This window comes from Hipposideros armiger, unplaced genomic scaffold, assembly GCF_001890085.2.
Source record: "Hipposideros armiger isolate ML-2016 unplaced genomic scaffold, ASM189008v1 scaffold_431, whole genome shotgun sequence".
In the NCBI taxonomy this organism is placed as follows: Eukaryota; Metazoa; Chordata; class Mammalia; order Chiroptera; family Hipposideridae; genus Hipposideros; species Hipposideros armiger.
The window spans coordinates 1068405-1084849 of record NW_017731781.1 but is presented as its reverse complement, the minus strand read 5'-3'; the positions used below and the strand labels follow the sequence as shown (position 1 = coordinate 1084849).

At 53.4% G+C, this 16445-nt stretch overlaps 5 protein-coding genes across 10 annotated transcripts in view; 3 read left to right on the top strand and 2 right to left on the bottom strand.

Moving 5' to 3' along the window:
- The first annotated feature begins 41 nt into the window (after positions 1–41).
- On the top strand, positions 42–2973 carry PFN1 (profilin 1). Its single transcript, XM_019664894.1, has 3 exons — positions 42–367; positions 1819–2011; positions 2618–2973. Exons 1-3 carry the CDS (start codon positions 236–238, stop codon positions 2713–2715), a joined length of 423 nt encoding a protein of 140 aa, XP_019520439.1. The 5' UTR covers positions 42–235; the 3' UTR covers positions 2716–2973.
- Positions 2974–3491: 518 nt separating this feature from the next.
- Positions 3492–8606, bottom strand: RNF167 (ring finger protein 167). 5 transcript variants are annotated; one of them, XM_019664887.1, is made up of 10 exons: positions 8262–8606; positions 7627–8127; positions 7465–7545; positions 5791–5916; positions 5599–5686; positions 5329–5419; positions 5019–5124; positions 4784–4877; positions 4064–4144; positions 3492–3986 (listed from the first exon to the last, which is right to left on the bottom strand). In XM_019664887.1, exons 2-10 carry the CDS (start codon positions 7708–7710, stop codon positions 3685–3687), a joined length of 1053 nt encoding a protein of 350 aa, XP_019520432.1. In that variant the 5' UTR covers positions 7711–8127; positions 8262–8606; the 3' UTR covers positions 3492–3684. The 5 variants fall into 5 exon arrangements, with proteins under 5 accessions (XP_019520432.1, XP_019520434.1, XP_019520433.1 ...); XM_019664889.1 differs by having other exon boundaries at positions 8500–8581; XM_019664888.1 differs by having other exon boundaries at positions 8210–8493.
- Positions 8601–11477, top strand: SLC25A11 (solute carrier family 25 member 11). 2 transcript variants are annotated; one of them, XM_019664893.1, is made up of 9 exons: positions 8601–8806; positions 9415–9567; positions 9652–9858; positions 10029–10119; positions 10207–10297; positions 10384–10483; positions 10564–10615; positions 10735–10913; positions 11212–11477. In XM_019664893.1, the coding sequence occupies exons 1-8, from the start codon at positions 8712–8714 to the stop codon at positions 10888–10890; spliced, it is 945 nt and encodes a 314-aa protein (XP_019520438.1). In that variant the 5' UTR covers positions 8601–8711; the 3' UTR covers positions 10891–10913; positions 11212–11477. The 2 variants fall into 2 exon arrangements, with proteins under 2 accessions (XP_019520438.1, XP_019520437.1); XM_019664892.1 differs by having other exon boundaries at positions 11172–11477.
- The window catches only part of CHRNE (cholinergic receptor nicotinic epsilon subunit), a 38638-nt gene continuing 33023 nt past the window's right edge, over positions 10831–16445 (top strand). Inside the window, exon 1 of the mRNA XM_019664882.1 lies at positions 10831–10913. The gene's annotated coding sequence lies outside the window, so the exon portion shown is untranslated. The remainder of the gene's footprint in view (positions 10914–16445) is intronic.
- GP1BA (glycoprotein Ib platelet subunit alpha) lies at positions 10934–16285 on the bottom strand. The gene is made up of 2 exons (XM_019664880.1): positions 15901–16285; positions 10934–15669 (listed from the first exon to the last, which is right to left on the bottom strand). Exon 2 carries the CDS (start codon positions 15661–15663, stop codon positions 13630–13632), a length of 2034 nt encoding a protein of 677 aa, XP_019520425.1. The 5' UTR covers positions 15664–15669; positions 15901–16285; the 3' UTR covers positions 10934–13629.

Below are 16445 nucleotides of genomic sequence, written 5' to 3'. Positions count from 1 at the left end.
AGGGAGGGAATGGGGCGCAGGCCCCGCCCCTACCGCTCTTTGCATAAAAATCTAGAAGGGGGGGAGGAGCAGGAAGTGGCGGTGCGAGGACTGCTGCACATCTAGCAGAGCCACGGTCCGGACGGCAGCGCGTGCCCCAAGCTCTCAGCCTCCCCCCGCCCGCCAGCCCGAGGCAGCCCGAGCCCAGCCCGCGGTCCCAGCCAGCAGCGCCGAGAGCAGCCCCAGTAGCAGCGCCATGGCCGGGTGGAACGCCTACATCGACAACCTCATGGCGGACGGGACCTGTCAGGACGCGGCCATCGTGGGCTATAAGGACTCGCCCTCCGTCTGGGCCGCCGTCCCCGGGAAAACCTTCGTCAACATCACGGTACTGCGAGGCCTGCGCGGTCAGGGGAACTGGCTGGGCTTGAACCCTGAGGGAGGGACTTGGGTGGGGGCGGGCGCGGTTTGGGGCGTGCAGCGAAAGGCCGTGCGTGACCCCTTCTTGCCCTGGAAGCGGCGCGAATGGCGGTTGCACGTGAGCAGGCCCCTCGGTTGTCCCTAAGTTCTACACCCCCGGCGACGGCTCCCATCCCGCCCGCTGCCCCGCTTTCTGCGACGGGGCGTTACATCCGGGGCACAGGGCGGGGAGGGGCGCGCCGCCCGGTGCCGCGGCCCACTTCCGCCTTGTCCAGGGCGGGGCGGACACGCGCTGCAGTTTCAACCAGGGATTGTGATTGAGAAGGGAGTTGGGGACCCTGGACCCCCAGCTCCACTTATTGCCGCCAGCTCCTGCCTCCTTCACCATTGTTCCCCGTTATACGGAAGGGAGCCCCAGTCGCGAGGCCTGGGTCCCATGCCGGTCCTCTGTGGGCTCCCTGCCCCTCCCAACTCCGTTAAAGAGGGAGAGGCCGCCTCACGCCCCCCTAAGTCGGCACGGTAGACTCAATATTCTTGTGAGACCAATCCCGGAAGTGCCCTCGCCCTCCCTTCCCGCCATCCTGCGGGGCCTGGAGCAGGGGAACTTTGTGAGAAGTTCTAGGATAGTATAAGTGAAGGAATAAGGAATGACTAGGGCTGTCCCCATCACCACCTCCCCTGTCCGCACTGCCCGGAAGTGGGGAGGGGGAGCGGAAGTTTGAAAGGGGGGGAAGGGGATTTCCGGGCGGGAGGGGACCGGATGTGGGGATTTGGGGTGTACGGGGGAGGGGGAGAAAGCTTCCCTGGGGTATCTTCACCCGAGAATTGGCGTGCCGGGTCTACCTTCAGGCCCCCCTTTAAAAGTTTTTTCCCACTTTCCCGGAAAGCCCCTAGAGATCTGCTTCCTCATCTTGGGGCACAGATACCTAGATCAAAACTCTGGGTTACTTGGAGACCCAGGCGTCCGGGCCCCTAACAACTCCTTCAGAACCTTTGACCAAATAAGGGCAAAGTTGCTTCTCCTGCTTTGCCCGCCCCCTCCCTTCCCCTCTTCGCTTCTGCTTTTCCTGAAAGAGATTTCTGAGCATCCAGACGCTCCCCACTCCATTCCACTCCGCGCTCCTCACTGGTTTTTGGCCCCCTTTATTTCTTGGCTTTACTTTCCCTCTTAAGCGAGACCTGTTTCCAGACCCATTCTGTATGTTTGAGGATCTTGATCTTTTGTGCACTAACTTCCAAGAGTCCTAAGAGCTTCTGATATTTCATGGATATGTACAAAGCACATAACATATACACACCTTTCCTCCCCAGGGGGGAGGGTTCTAGCTCCCCTGAGAAGTGGAGGGCAGGTGCGTCCTTGGAGAAGGTGGGAATCTTGTTGTACTGACTAACTTGATGAGTGCTTGGTTCCCCTTCCAGCCAGCTGAGGTTGGTGTCCTGGTCGGCAAAGACCGGTCAAGTTTTTTCGTGAATGGGCTGACACTTGGGGGCCAGAAATGTTCTGTGATCCGGGACTCACTGCTGCAAGATGGGGAATTTACCATGGATCTTCGTACCAAGAGCACTGGCGGAGCCCCCACCTTCAACATCACTGTCACCATGACTGCCAAGAGTGAGTTTCTGAGTCTTACACTTTCTCTAGCTCCAAAATCCCTACAGTACCTCCTCCTGTGAATCTTGGTTTTTTTTTCTGTGGTTCCCCAGTATGAAGGGATCAGACCAGCTTTCTACTCCCAGCCTCCTGGATGCTGGAACCCTGGATAGTCCCTCCAGTGCTCAGTTCCTCATCTTGTAATATAAACTGTATTACCTCTTAAATTCCCTTCATGCTTTGAGCATTTTCAGATGAGAAACTTTTCTTGGAGGAGGTATAGTGTGTCGGTTATGTCAGCACTTCTCTCTCATCTTTTGAGTCCTTGTTAAAACTTGGAGGTGGCAGTCTCATCCACAGCCATTCTAGCCTGAACACTCTCTCAACCAACTCAACTGTCTGAGCCTCTGACCCTAAATTTTAGTGTGTTTGCTTCACTTGTCTTTAGGCTTGATTTTCCCCTTTTGAAAAGGTCTATTGTTTCAGAGTGACTGACAGCCTGCCTGTGTGTGGGGGTTGGGAGCCATGAGGTTGGGTTACAGCCCCTGGGGCTGGACAGCTGCTGAACAGCTGGCAGGGGGTGGAATTATGACACCTGGGTCCTAGCATGCTTTTTCTTTCCTCCAGCGCTAGTCCTGCTGATGGGCAAAGAAGGTGTCCACGGTGGTATGATCAACAAGAAATGTTATGAAATGGCCTCCCACCTGCGGCGTTCCCAGTACTGACCTCGTCTTTCCTTCCCCACCCCACTCCCCACTGCTTTTGCACCCTTCTCCTTCCCATACACACACATACACCATTTTTATTTTTTTGGGCCATTACCCCACACCCCTTATTGCTGCCAAAACCACATGGGCTGGGGGCCAGGGCTGGATGGATAGACACCTCCCCCTACCCATACCCCTCCTGTGTGTGGTTGGAAAACCTTTTTGTTTTGGGGGTTTTTTTGTTTTTGTTTGGATTTTTTTTTTTTTTGGTTTTTTTTTTTTTTCTGAATAAAAAAGATTCTACTAACAAGGTGCTGTGTGGTTTTAGCCTTGGTGTAAGGATAGAAGATAGTCACTGGGACTTGGCTCCTTTATCCTGGCTTGGGTTTAGGAATGGGAAGGGTTGAAGCACTACGAAGTCTCGGGATTTGAGCTTGCCTCCATGTCCAGGACTAACCACCTGCTTCAGGCCTGTCTTGCCCAGTGGCCCAACCTTCCACAGTGGCACTTCCAGCCCTAGGTACTTGGTTTGCTGTTTCAATTAGTGGATAATAGAATAGAGCCATCCAGACCAGAGAATGAATGGGTCCAGGCCTGAGGGCAAGGCAGGGCCAGTTAAGTCATCCTTCTGTGGGTGGAGCTCCCCCCTGAGTCACAACAACTACCTGCTGGGACTGTCCCAGTGACTGCAGGTTAGTTTCTCCCAGCACTTCCCTGCCCCTTTGTGGCAAAAAAACGGGGGGACAACTCCCCAAATAGTTAAGAGGGTCTCCTGTGAGAGAATGATCTCTTCCTTAGTCCACAAAAACAATTTTATTAACCCGATAAGTGAAGACCAAGTCCCTTTGCACCCCCAACCCCCTCAAAAGGATGGGGTTGGGTAAGGGAGAAACCCAGGTTGAGAATGCCCCATATCCCTCAACACAGACGACTAGAGGGAGAAAAGGGGGCTGTGCAAAATAGGTCACCAGAGTGATAACGGGAGCATTAGACAAGGATGGCAGCTGAGGAGGAAGAAGAGGGTGGGGGATCTGTTGTAGACCCAGGAAAAAGAAGGGGAGCTGGGGCTAGGGAGCCAAAGGAGGGGGGAATTGTGGGGCTGGACCCCAGAAGTGGGGTCCGCTCTGAGGCAGGATGGTCCCTTGCTTGCCCTTCCTCATCACCATCTTGCCCCTGAGCTTCTTCCTCCTGGTCCTCATCCCCAGGACCTCGATGGACAGGTTGCTTGCAGATAGGGCAGGTCTTCCGTGTCTGAGTGAGCCAGGGGTCCACACAGCGGCTGTGGTAGGCTGCCAAGAGGAATAGGGTGAGGCACCTGGTGCCTGCTGGTGGAGTGGGGCATGGGCACAGGAAGCAAGGGCCTTACCATGAGCACAGGGGAGTACCCTCAGCTTGTCCCCATCCTCATACTCATCCAGGCAGATGGCACAGACATCATACTGGTCTCCTGAGGAAGGAAAAGGGAGTCTCCTTTTACTGAGCACCCTGGACCAGGACCCAGAACTATGGGAGGCCTGTGCTAGAGCTCCAATTTTCAGAACTTATTTTCCCTGGTTCTACAGAGCCAGTGGAAAAGCGAAGATGGCCTGGCAGGGTAAGGCCAGGGTAGAACATGAGGAATTTGGTTGGTGTTAGAAGGGACAAGCAAAGCAGAGATAAGAAGGGAAGTGGGTTTTTTGGGGGAGGTGTAAGGGTGGAGACGGAGTGGGAGGAGCGGAAATGGGGCAGGGCTTCTGCTATTGCCTTATATGGGCACTGGAGGCTCTAGGGCCTAAAGACTAAGCCCCTCCTCACCTGTCTTCCTTCTCAGACTGAATCCTACCCACTTCCACTTTTCTATTCTCTCTACCTTTTCCCTTATAAGCAAGTTTGGTCCTCCCATCTTCCCCCCTAACTACTCCATTTAATCATCTTTTCCATCTTATGCTCTGTGCCTATCCTAGTGTGTATGTGTAAAAAGAGGAAAGGTGGCATTTCAGGCTGACATCTCCATGCCATCTTTCTTTGCCCCTTATTTCCTGTGTTTAAACTCCTTCAGAACCAGGTAAGCTATGGGAAAGGCTTTCCGCTCCCCTATCCCTCTCACCCTTCTGATAGTCATGTGTAGGAATCTGTTTCAGTTGCTCTTTGGTCAGTCGATTCTGCTGGAGCCGTTTTCGGTGCTGGATACAACGAACTATCTGGGTAAAGGGGAGTGGATGGATCAGACTTAGGGAACAAAACTGGACAATCCAGAACAAACCAAAGCCACCTCTCAACCCCAGATCCAGTCTAGCTTTAAAGGCCTCAGCTCTTCCCATCATGCTCCCTGAACTACTCACCATCACTGCTCCCATGGCCAAAACCAGCAGTCCCACAATCCCTGTGAAAGGGATGAGGTAATAGCCCAAGGGGAAGCTATTGTCTGGGACCAGAAGCACTCGAGCCCTGGGGAAAGGAAGACCAATATCAGAGGGTCAGGAAAGGCAAAGGAACAAAGGAAGAGAGACAAAGTAAATGGCTGTGCACAAGGCCCATGGATGGGGAACGGGGTAGCGAAAAAGTCAAGAGGTAGTGTGAAGGACCTAAGGGTGGGCTCCAGGTTGGCACAGAAATGCTGAAGGAAGAGTAGGAAGGAGGGATACATCCTACCCCTTCTCGTAGACAAACAGGGCACGCAGGTACTCGGAGCTCCTCTCCCCAATAAACACAGACGGGATCCAGATCTGCTGCTGGATTTCCTCTGCAGGGATCAGGGCATTACACTAGAGACCCAACCCTCCATGTAAATCCTTAGGTAACCCTGGCATTTGGCTCTTTTGCTCCATCCCACCCAAAGGACTGACTTCTTTTCCCTAAGACTTCAGCCCTCCACCATCTGAACTCTGCTGAAAACCCAGATGTCAGATCACCCAACCTTACCACTATTCCACACCATGTTCAGAAGTTCATTGGAATTCACATTGTGTACCACAGCTGCACCATACCCAGCCTTCTGAGCATTTAGGACCTACAAAGACAAAGCAGGGGATAAGGAACCATTATGGGCTTTGCCTCCCTTCATTCCTGGTGCTTTTACCCTCAGCCTCCCACTCCCACTCCACATTCAGCAACCTTGAGGTCAAAGTTGCAGTCGAATCTTCGAAGCAGTGCAATAAAGACTGACCCATTGACCGGGGCTGGGGGTGGTGGGACAATGGGGCTGCAGGCATTGGCTGGATGAGCCTCCACAAGGAAGCCCTGGGGAAGAGAAGTAAACAACAGTTGGATTTCACCTCCCTAGCTTTTGCTCCTCACAGGGCCTACCAGGCACACTGTACCCCATATACTGCATGTCCTCTTATCTTTCACTTCCTTCTCATTCCTGGGGCCTGAGCATCCCACCCAAGTCAGAAGTCTGCCTCTTTTCAGCCTCCTGAAGATACAATTAACATCAAATACCATCCCTTTACCAGATCCTCCCATCATCACTCTCCCTGTCCCAGATAAACTAACCTATACCCCTGATAAAGATGAACTGGGACTTTAAGAAAACTAATCAGGCTAAGAGGTCTATGGGAAGAGCTGGGTTTGTTGAACTCTATGGTCCTAACTTCCTTTTTATAAAACTATGGTTCTAACTTCCTGCCTTATAGACTCTCCATTTTAGTACACAAGCCAGAATGTAACCATGGCTCGCTGGGTCTGCATGTTCTGATTCTGTTGCAGCCCTTTTTCCTCTTCCCAAATAAATCCTTTTGGTGACAGACTACCTAGTCAATGTTATTTTTCAGTCGACACCCCATACTCCAAGCTAATTGAAATTATTCTGCCTTCCAGTTTCCCACTGATTGTAAATCAATTCTCCACTCATCCATGTCACTTTCTCACAAGTTCCATTTCACATTCCCTTCTAGCACATACTCTTGCAGAAGGTACTCCCCTTTGTTAAAAAAGAGACAACAGGCCCAAAATGGAGTCACTTGTGCTAGTCCCACATCACCAAAACGAAGCTTAACACCTAACTTAATTAGTTTCAGTCTTCCCCAGGGATGGACTCTTAAACAAGTCAATCTAGAATTACCTGGTCAGCACTAGTGAGACACTCTGCCTGACAGACCCCTGACAAAAGAAGGGTAAACTTGCCACAACCAGCTTTTTGCTAGTATACCTAACTTCCTGTCCTGCTTCCTTCTGCCTGTAAAAGTCTTTCAGTTTGTACAGCTCTTCAGAGAGCTGTACCTGCTACATGGGATGGTACCCAATTCATAAATCATTGGATGAAGCCAGTAAGATCTTTAAATTTACTCAGTAGAATTTTGTTTTTTAACATCTCCCTTTAATTTTCCAATTACCCATCTTACAAACAAGTATACTGATATGTATGGCCCAATTGAGCTCTTGCTGTGTGGCAGTCTTTGTGATGAAGTACTACAAAATTGTTTATTTAATTTTCACAATAACCCTGAGATAACTTATATTATCCTATGTTCCAGTAAAACAAACTAAGGGTCAGAGAGATAATTAACTTGTCCAAGCTCATAAAATCAACAATTGACTCCAGAGACCCTACTGAGAAGCACCACTTCGCCCTGCCTTTTATCTCGATCCACTTTCAGTCTCCCTCATAAGGCTCAAAGTTTTAGGGGTAGCCTTTGCTTTCTCCTTCCAGATTCTGGATTCCACACTACATGTAGTTGTACACTTACTTCCTAACTTGACTGTTTTCCTACCTCTAGCTTCATCCAACAGCAAGGCTCCTCAACCCCTCCCAGGATGGAGGATTTAGGGAAAAGGGAAAAAAATCACCTGAAGCCCCTCCTGGCTCAAGGCAGCCCCAAAGAGAGCTGGGAGGTCTGCAAAGTCCATGCTGGCATTATGGTCCGAGGTCTGCGGACAAAGAGTTCATGTTCCCCTTCAGCGTGCACCCCTCCCTTCAGCGCCCTTCCCCCATCCGCCCCTCAGACTCACCGCTCGAATGAGCCCCCGAATGGGGGCCGCTCCCCACAGCACAGTGGCCACAAACACAGGAAGCGGGAAGGCCGCAGGGTGCATGGCAGCGGGGAGAGGTTGAGGAAGCGGCCTCCCGATAGCAGGAGCAGAAGCGGAGTGCTGCGCCCTCTCCGCCCCTCCAGGATCCCAGGGGTCCAATCACCCCCAGGTCCCACTTCCCAGCTACATGGGGGTGCGGAGAAGGGACCCAGACTCGGGGAGTGAGATATGCAACCCGTTTAGTGAGGCTGGCAGAGAGACACTAAACGTATCCTTTCCTGATTTTAGGGATAAAAACGGAAAACGGGGAAACGGGACGGAGGTAAGCACAGGTGACAAACTTCTGGAAGGGTGGGGGAGCTCAGGGAGGTGGGACTTCCGGCTAGGTGGGCCGTCTTCCTGAGCCCTGGAAAAGGGTTTCCGGTAAAGAAAGTCAGGCCGCTTCCAGCATTGGACGCTCAAGATGAAGGACTTCCGGTTCTAAAAGGCCGGTTAAAAGAAAGGTTAGAAGTGGAAGGAGTGCCTGTGGAGATTAAGGGAGTCCCGAGTCCCAGAAGACGACCTAGTCGTTTCTCTTTCACTGCTCGGCTCCTGGAGCTGCGGGGTTTACAAACCTCTCCTCCCTCTGGCTGCCGCCGCCGCGGTATCTTCAGGTCTCGCGAGAGTCCTCACACTTCCCTCCCACCAGCTGAAATCTTGCTGTATCTATCGCGAGAGCCCTCCTAACTCTGCCTAGCCTAGCTCACTCAATCTCGTGAGATCTCAAACAACCTCTACTTTCCCGCGATTCCAATTCGGTAAAAACTGCGTCTATGCTCTGACTTCCTAAATCAGTCACACCCATTCCCGCACCCATCTTTGAAGCTCCTCCTTCAGCTCCGCCTTACTCCCGGCCGCCTTTGCGCTGCGCGCCTGCGCCTGCGCTAGCTTCCAGCTGGTGCTGGACCTGAGAGCCCGAGGGGCGTGCGCGCGCGTCCTCGCCCCTGTTGCGCGCGCGGTGTCACCTTGGGCGCGAGCGGGGCCGCGCGCGCACGAGACCGGGAGCCGAGGGCCATCGTGTAGTGATGGCGGCGACGGCGAGTCCCGGGGCCGGCGGGATGGACGGGAAGCCCCGTACCTCCCCTAAGTCCGTCAAGTTCCTGTTTGGGGGCCTGGCCGGGTAAGCTCAGGCCCCAGGGATGGGAAAGGAGGAGGAAGGGACGGGTGCAAGGAACCGGGCCCAGTTCATCTTGGGGTCTGTTGCAGTGAACCGAACCTGCACGGGGTCAGCGCCGTCCTCAGCGTATTGCGAGGTTCTTGATGGGCTGCCAGGATCTTTTCACCCATTGCAGGGCCCCCACTGGGCTGCATGCAGGGTCATTGCACGGCTCCCGCCGGGCCTCCTGAGTTTCCCAACCCACTGCTTGGCTCTGCCAGGTTGTATAGGGTCCCAGTTCATTGCATGGCTCCTGCCCGACTACGTAGAATCAATCCCAGGTCATGAATGCCTACCTCCCCTTCCTGGTCGGACTGCATGCAGTCCCAGGTCACTGCTTGACCCCGCTTGGAGCTGCATGGAGCACTTTCATTGCATGGCCCCTACTGGATCACTGAACTTTTCAGACCCATTGCTCTTGATGCACAGAGACTTAATACACATGCCTACCACTCTCCTGAGCACTCAGTCACATAGCAGGCCTTGTCCTTTGTGACCCCTTGTTGCCAGGCTCCAGTGGGCATTGGTAGATCTGGGACACCTGGCCCTTGACTCCACTCATCTTCCCCCAGGATGGGAGCTACAGTTTTTGTGCAGCCCCTGGACCTGGTGAAGAACCGGATGCAGCTGAGTGGGGAAGGCGCCAAGACACGAGAGTACAAAACCAGCTTCCATGCCCTCACCAGCATCCTGAAGGCAGAAGGGCTGAGGGGCATTTACACCGGGTATTGGGGCCACAGGATGGGGGATAGGGTGCGGGTTGGCAGCTCCAGATCTTGGCCTGATACACTTACCCCTTCACTTCCCAGGCTATCAGCTGGCCTATTGCGCCAGGCCACCTATACCACCACTCGCCTTGGCATCTATACCGTGCTGTTTGAGCGCCTGACTGGAGCTGATGGTACACCCCCTGGCTTTCTGCTGAAAGCCCTGATTGGCATGACTGCAGGTGCAACTGGTGCCTTTGTGGGAACACCAGCTGAGGTGGCTCTAATCCGCATGACTGCTGATGGCCGGTGAGTTCCAGGTCTGAGCCTGCCTCCAGCCCCATTCTCTGGAATCTAAAGTTAAGGACTAACTTCTTAGATCTAGAGCAGAGCATTCATCTGTTCTGGCCTCCATGTCTTTGCTCCCGCCGGACAGGGTAATCTGTCCTGAGCTTGGTCTCTCCCTACCTTTCCACCAGACTTCCAGCTGACCAGCGCCGTGGCTACAAAAACGTGTTTAATGCCCTGATTCGAATCGCCCAGGAGGAGGGTGTCCCCACACTATGGAGGGTGAGTGAAGGGTCTGGAGATTTGGGGAACATGTGGCCAGGCCTTGGGCATTCGTTTCTGACTCCTCCCACCCGCCTCCTCACCCAGGGCTGCATCCCCACCATGGCTCGGGCTGTCGTCGTCAATGCTGCCCAGCTCGCCTCCTACTCCCAGTCCAAGCAGTTCTTACTGGACTCAGGTGAGAGCCAGAGCTGGGCCCTCAGCTCTTAGCCTGGCCCGGGCCAACTCTGGGCTGACTGCCATACCCGACTCCGCTTCCCACAGGCTACTTCTCTGACAACATCCTGTGCCACTTCTGTGCCAGCATGATCAGTGGCCTGGTCACCACTGCTGCCTCCATGCCTGTGGACATTGTCAAGACTCGGTGAGTCTGTAGGCCTGGACCTAGGGAGGGATAGGAGGGCCCCCTTTATGTCTCTCATACCCCTACACCCTCTCCTTTAGGATCCAGAACATGCGAATGATTGATGGGAAGCCGGAATACAAAAACGGGCTGGTGAGAAAGCAGGGCTGGGGGCTTAGGCTGGACCATTGGAGTCCTGGGAGGGCATTGAGGGTAGCAGGGACCCGGAGGCCTGGTTCTAGCCACAGCACCTTGCCTGCCTGCCTGTCTAGGATGTACTGGTGAAGGTCGTCCGCTACGAGGGCTTCTTCAGCCTGTGGAAGGGCTTCACACCATATTATGCCCGCCTGGGCCCCCACACCGTCCTCACCTTCATCTTCTTGGAGCAGATGAACAAGGCCTACAAGCGTCTTTTCCTCAGTGGCTGAAGCAGGCGAGGGGCCTGGAGCAGGTGTGCTGGGGCTCCCACTCACCTGCTACTCCTACAGTCAGTGTGCCCTCAGGGGGCCTGGACTGCTGCCCTGGGCCCCTCTATTTATTTTACCTCCACAGTGTGGTTCCCTCCTCTGCAGTAAAGGACTTTGGTCTGTCCTACCCCTGTTCCAGCTTGCCCTACTTGTCCTGAACCTCATGACCTCTCTGTTCCTGGCTGTGCCTTGGGGGAACTGGGAAACTCCTTAAGGATTTCCAACCTCCTCTTGGGTGTTAGTTTCAGGGTACATAGGACAACAGAGGATCCCTCTTTTCAGTGGGGAAACTAAGGCAGAGCTGAAGGGACTGGAGAGAGCAGAAGCTGTCAAGATGGTCAGGGGTCTGCAGTGGGAAGATGTGGCCCTCCACCTCACTGAGGACGTAATCAATAAATTGGATTGATGACACCACCCCCAAATCTGGAGAGTTGTGGGGGCCAGAGTGGGAGGAGATTGGATCAAGAAGCGGATGCCCCTAGAGAACAAGAACTGAAGTTTTTAAGAAAAATTATTAAAAAAAAGAATCACTGCTCGTTTCATGCAAATGATATGTCAATCAGTCTTGTTGCAGCAGTTGATGGGGTAAGGAAAACCAAAATTTAGGCCCCATGTCTTGCTTCCCAGCCACTCACCCAAGAATGCGACAGATGCACAAGTCAGCACAAGTCATCTCACATAATCCCCAGGAAAAGCCTGTAGGGTCTGGTGACTGCTTCTGTGGCCTAAAGAGGGAGGGAATAAAGAATCTAAAAGAAGAAGGCTGACCTGTGGTGGAGTAGAGCGGCCGGGCTCAAGGGAGTGAGCACGGAGCCAGGCCCCCGAAGCCTGGAGGCTTGAGGAAACAGGAGGGTGTTAGCCAAAGACTTGATCTGGGCTCTAAGCTCTAGAGTGACTGCCTTGTCCGATTCTTTAGAAGGAGATGAATGACTCCCAGGCCCTGCCCTCAAGGAGCCTAAAAACCTCTTGGGGCATAAAAGGGCATGAGAAGGTCAACTGGAAAGAGGGTTGGGCAGAGTGAGGCCTGAAGCCTGAGCCAGGCCAGGGGACAGGCAGGCAGCAGGTGGGAGCTGTCCCCTTGGCAGAGCCTCATCAATAGAAGAAGAGGCGGAGCTCAGCAGCCTGGCATCCCTGCTGGGCCCTCCCTCCTCTGCCTCTCTTCTTACCCGCTCCATACACATGTTGGCCTGGGCCATAGTGGCCACTTTGAGACACTTGAGGCCTGAACCTTGTACTTAAGGAGTTCCAAGTCCAGAGGGGAAGATGACACAGGAAGAGTTGGGGAACTGGGAGTGTAGCAATAGACAGTTGCCAGGTAACTTGGAGCATCTGGCCCAGCCTGGGGAGGAGAGACCTGTGCACAGTAGCAGTTAGACTGGCCAGGGAATGGGGGTGGGGCAGCACTCCTGGCTGACAGGAGAGCAAAGGCTTAGAGGAGAAGGTCTGGGAAGCAGGTGATCTATGCGAGATTTGCAATAGCTGGAGCATGGGTTATGAGGAACCTGTTGTGAGAAAAGTCAGACTATTCGATGGGTCAGTGTACAGAAGTCCTTGATTGCCAAGCTCAAGAGTCTGTCCTCTGTCCAGGGAAGAGCTCAAAGCAGTAGAGAAGCAGTCAGATTTTCAATTTAGGAAATTCTTCCAGCACTATCTGAAGCAGGGGGTTTCCATGGAGCCAGAAAGGCTGTCTTCACTCCCGTTCCCTGGGCCCCAAGCCTTGGTTTGGGCTGGGGACAAGGCAGGAGAGAAGAAACCATTGAATGTGGTAAGGAGGATGTCAGAATCTATGGCACCAGGGGAAAAGTGGTTTCCATTTGCCTGCATCCTAGCTTGAGAGTAGGGAACTCAAACTGTTCAGTAAAACCTAACAAGATGGCCCACACCCTTACTCTGTCCCACTCACCTGGGCAAAGCAGGAGACTGCATTTCTGAGGTTGCAGGTGGGAGCAGTCCCCTACCTTCTTCACTCCTAGTCCTGTGGGCCACAGGCAGGCATGCCTCAACAGTATCACTGAGCTCCAAGGAAACGTGGTTCTTGAACTGAAATGTGCTTGGGGTGGCCTAGAGGGTGGTCACCCCTGGAGGTGAGAGGTAGGCATCCCAGGCAGGGGAAGTACAGACTAAGACAAAAGCTTTTTTTGGATGAGTAGTACAACTAAGGTAGGGGCAGCTGGGGCCTTGGGAATGCTAGTGACAGGTGCCCCAGCTACTCTCCCTTGCGAAAAGAATCCAATTTTTCTTTTTTAAATTTTTTATTATACAAATAATATATGATGGTAGAAAACTAGAAAATGCTAAGCAGAGGAAAGGAAAACCATATTTCTACCACCCAGAGACAATCAGGGCTCACATCTTAATGAATTTCTTTTCAAATTTTCAATACACAGATAAATGGGACCGCACTATTCTGTTTATTTTTCCTAAAACTTTCCCCAAAGTGTTAATAACATAGTGGCCTGAGAGACCCCAACCCCATGCAGCATTGGGAGTTTTGTTCTATGCCCCACAAAACTCCCATCTCACTACCCATCCTGGTTTGCTGGGTCTGAGGTTGTATTCCTGTGGTGTGAAGAAGAGGCTTCTGATAAAGGAAAAGTAAGACCTCTCTCTGATCATGTGCTTATCCACCCACCCACCCACAGCTAGATCCCGATAGGAAAGCCCATCAGAGCCTCTCAGGGTCCCCAAACTGCCCACCCCTCAGAGGCTGTGGCCAGAGTACCTAATGCCCACTGTACCCAGCAGGTCTTGACCACGACCCAGACTCAGGGCTGAGGGCTGCCGTCCTCCCACCAGAGGCCCCACACGGCCATTAGGCCGGACCCACAGGAAGAGACTAGAGCGGAAAGTTGGAATTGACCCTTGAAGGAAAAGCAGCCAGGCCCGGGGCATGGTCACTTGCCTTCCCCTCTGCAGCTCCAGATGTGTGGTGTGCATGGCTGTGGCCAGGGCGACAGACTGGCCGAAGTCCAGGGCCTGTGGTTTCACGTGCCCGACCCAGGTCAGCAGCAAGAGGAGGACCACAGAGGCAAACAGGAGCCACAGGCAACCCAAGATGTAGAAGCCCAGGGGAAGGAGACAACAAAAGTCAGGGCTGAGAAAAGGGTCGTTTCTGGAGCTATCCACATTCCCTTGAGTCACGCCACAGACCCGGGGGTCCAAAAATCCAGAAATGGTTGGGGATTTTGAGGTGGTAGTTAAGAATATGGTTGGTTCTGGGGTGGTTGGAGTTGTGGTGGGTTCTGGGGTGGTCGGGGTTGTGGTGGGTTCTGGGGTGGTCGGGGTTGTGGTGGGTTCTGTGGTGGTTGGGGTTGTGGTGGGTTCTGGGGTGGTCAGGGTTGTGGTGGGCTCTGGACTGGTTAGTGTTGTAGGTTCTGGGGTGATCTGGGTTGTGGTAGGTTCCAGGGTTGTAGGTTTTGGGGTGGTCAGGGTTGTGGTGGGCTCTGGACTGGTTGGGGTTGTAGGTTCTGGGGTGGTCGGGGTTGTGGTAGGTTCCGGGGTTGTAGGTTCTGGGGTGGTCGGGGTTGTGGTGGGCTCTGGACTGGTTGGGGTTGTGGTGGGTTCTGAGATAGCCAGGGTTGTGGTGGTTTCTGCAATGGTCTGGGTTGCGGTGGGCTCTGGACTGGTCGGGGTTGTGGTGTGTTCAATAGTGAGTTTTGGAGTTTGGGAGAATGTGATGGATTCTGTGGTGGTTGGGAATATGGTCTGTTCCTTAGTGGAGTCTTGGGTTGGAGGCAAGTAGGACTTTGGGCTGCCTAGAGAAGAAGCAGTAGATTCTGGGTCGAGTGGGCTCTGGTATGTTGTATATTTGGTGTTAGTAGAGGACCAGATCACAGTTGTTGTTGTAGACTCCGTAGTAGAGCTGCCTGGGGCTGTCATATCACTGGGGGAGGGGCAGCCCTCCCCTGAGTAGGCAAAGACGGGTGTGCTGGGTATATTGACACATTGCACACTCCTCACATTGGGGGTTGTGACCTTGACGTCCACACCCTTATTCCATAAGTAGACATTGTTGCTATTCTCTTGCAGCCATTCACTGAAATAGAGGAGGCTGCAATTACAGAACCAGGGGTTTCCGTGGAGAAAAACATAAGGCAGGAGGAGGTCTCCAAAGAAGTCCTTTGGTATTGTTCGCAGCCAGTTACTTTGGAGGTAGAGGGTTTCGAGCTCATTCAACCCACACAGGAGCTCAAGAGGCAGCTCTGTTAACTTGTTTTCACCTAGATCAAGCTTCTTCAGGTGGGTTGTAGGCGCCAGGAGCCGGGGGGGCAGAGTCTTTAGCTTATTTCCACGCAGGTTGAGCTCTTGGAGTTGGCTCAGGCCATCCAGGGCATCAGGAGACAACGAGGCCAGCACATTGAAGGAGACATCCAGGGTAGTGAGTGCTGGCAATGCCAGTCCTAGCAAGGGCAGGCTTTTCAACTTATTGTAGGGTATTTCCAGGGTCCCCAGCAGTGGCAGCTTCCCATCAGCCTGCAGGTTGGTCAGCTGGCTCTCACCCAGGTACAGCTGAGTGAGGCGAGTCAGAGGCACCAGGGACGCCGTGGAGAAGGTGCCCAGGGGGTTCTTACCCAGGTGGAGGATGGCTGTCTCTGGTGGCAAATCTGGAGGCAGTGCCTTCAGCCCCTGGCTATCACAGTTCACTTCCAGCTGGCTGGCCACTTTGGAGACCTCACAGATGGAGTGGGGGTATGAAGGGCTTGGCAGCAGGAACAGCAAGAGGAGGAGAGGCATGGGGACCTGTGGGTAAGGGGAGCTTGAGTGGGCACCCCACTAGCCCCCAGCATTACTGCCCCAGGCTCTAACCCTTGCTGAAGCCTCCAGGGTCCTTTCCAGAAACTCGGCTCCCATACCTCCCACTCGCTCCAGTCCTCTCTCCTACCCTTGCCCTCCAAAGCCTAACCTAGCTCCAGGTCCTCAGCCCTTATCCCCCCTCAGATCCCCTCTGCCCCAGCCCCAACCCCAGCTTACAGGTAGGCAGAAAAAAAATCCTCCACAGGCACAGAGCTCCTTCCCGGGTGTGACTTGGTCCTTCTTGCTTCCAGCTCCAGGGAGGGCCTGGTCAGAGGCAGGAAGGGGTTGGGAATGGGTCGGAAATGCTAGCCTGATAAGGGCTCCTGTGACCTGGTGAACAGGCTCCCTCCCGGACACAAGCCCTTATCACCCCCTTCCACAACTTTCCCCCAAGCCTTCTTTTTGGCTCCACTCTCTCCCACTGTCCTACACTGGGGAGATTGGGAGTGGACTCTTCCAACCATCACCCTCATCCAGCTTTTAGAAACCTCTCCAGCTGCCACTCTCACTTCCCCTTCACAGCTATATTATTAGAGTTGCCTTATTTATTTTTTTTAAACTTATAGAGTCCTTTCTGTCTGTATTTTTTAGATTATTTTTTATTTTTTTATTGGGGAATTGCGGGGATGGGAACAGCAGTGGGGAATTGGGGGAAGGGGAACAGACAAGTTGCTGTCCTTTTGTTCTTCAATCTAGTTGTGGAGGACGTTGCTTCACTGGCC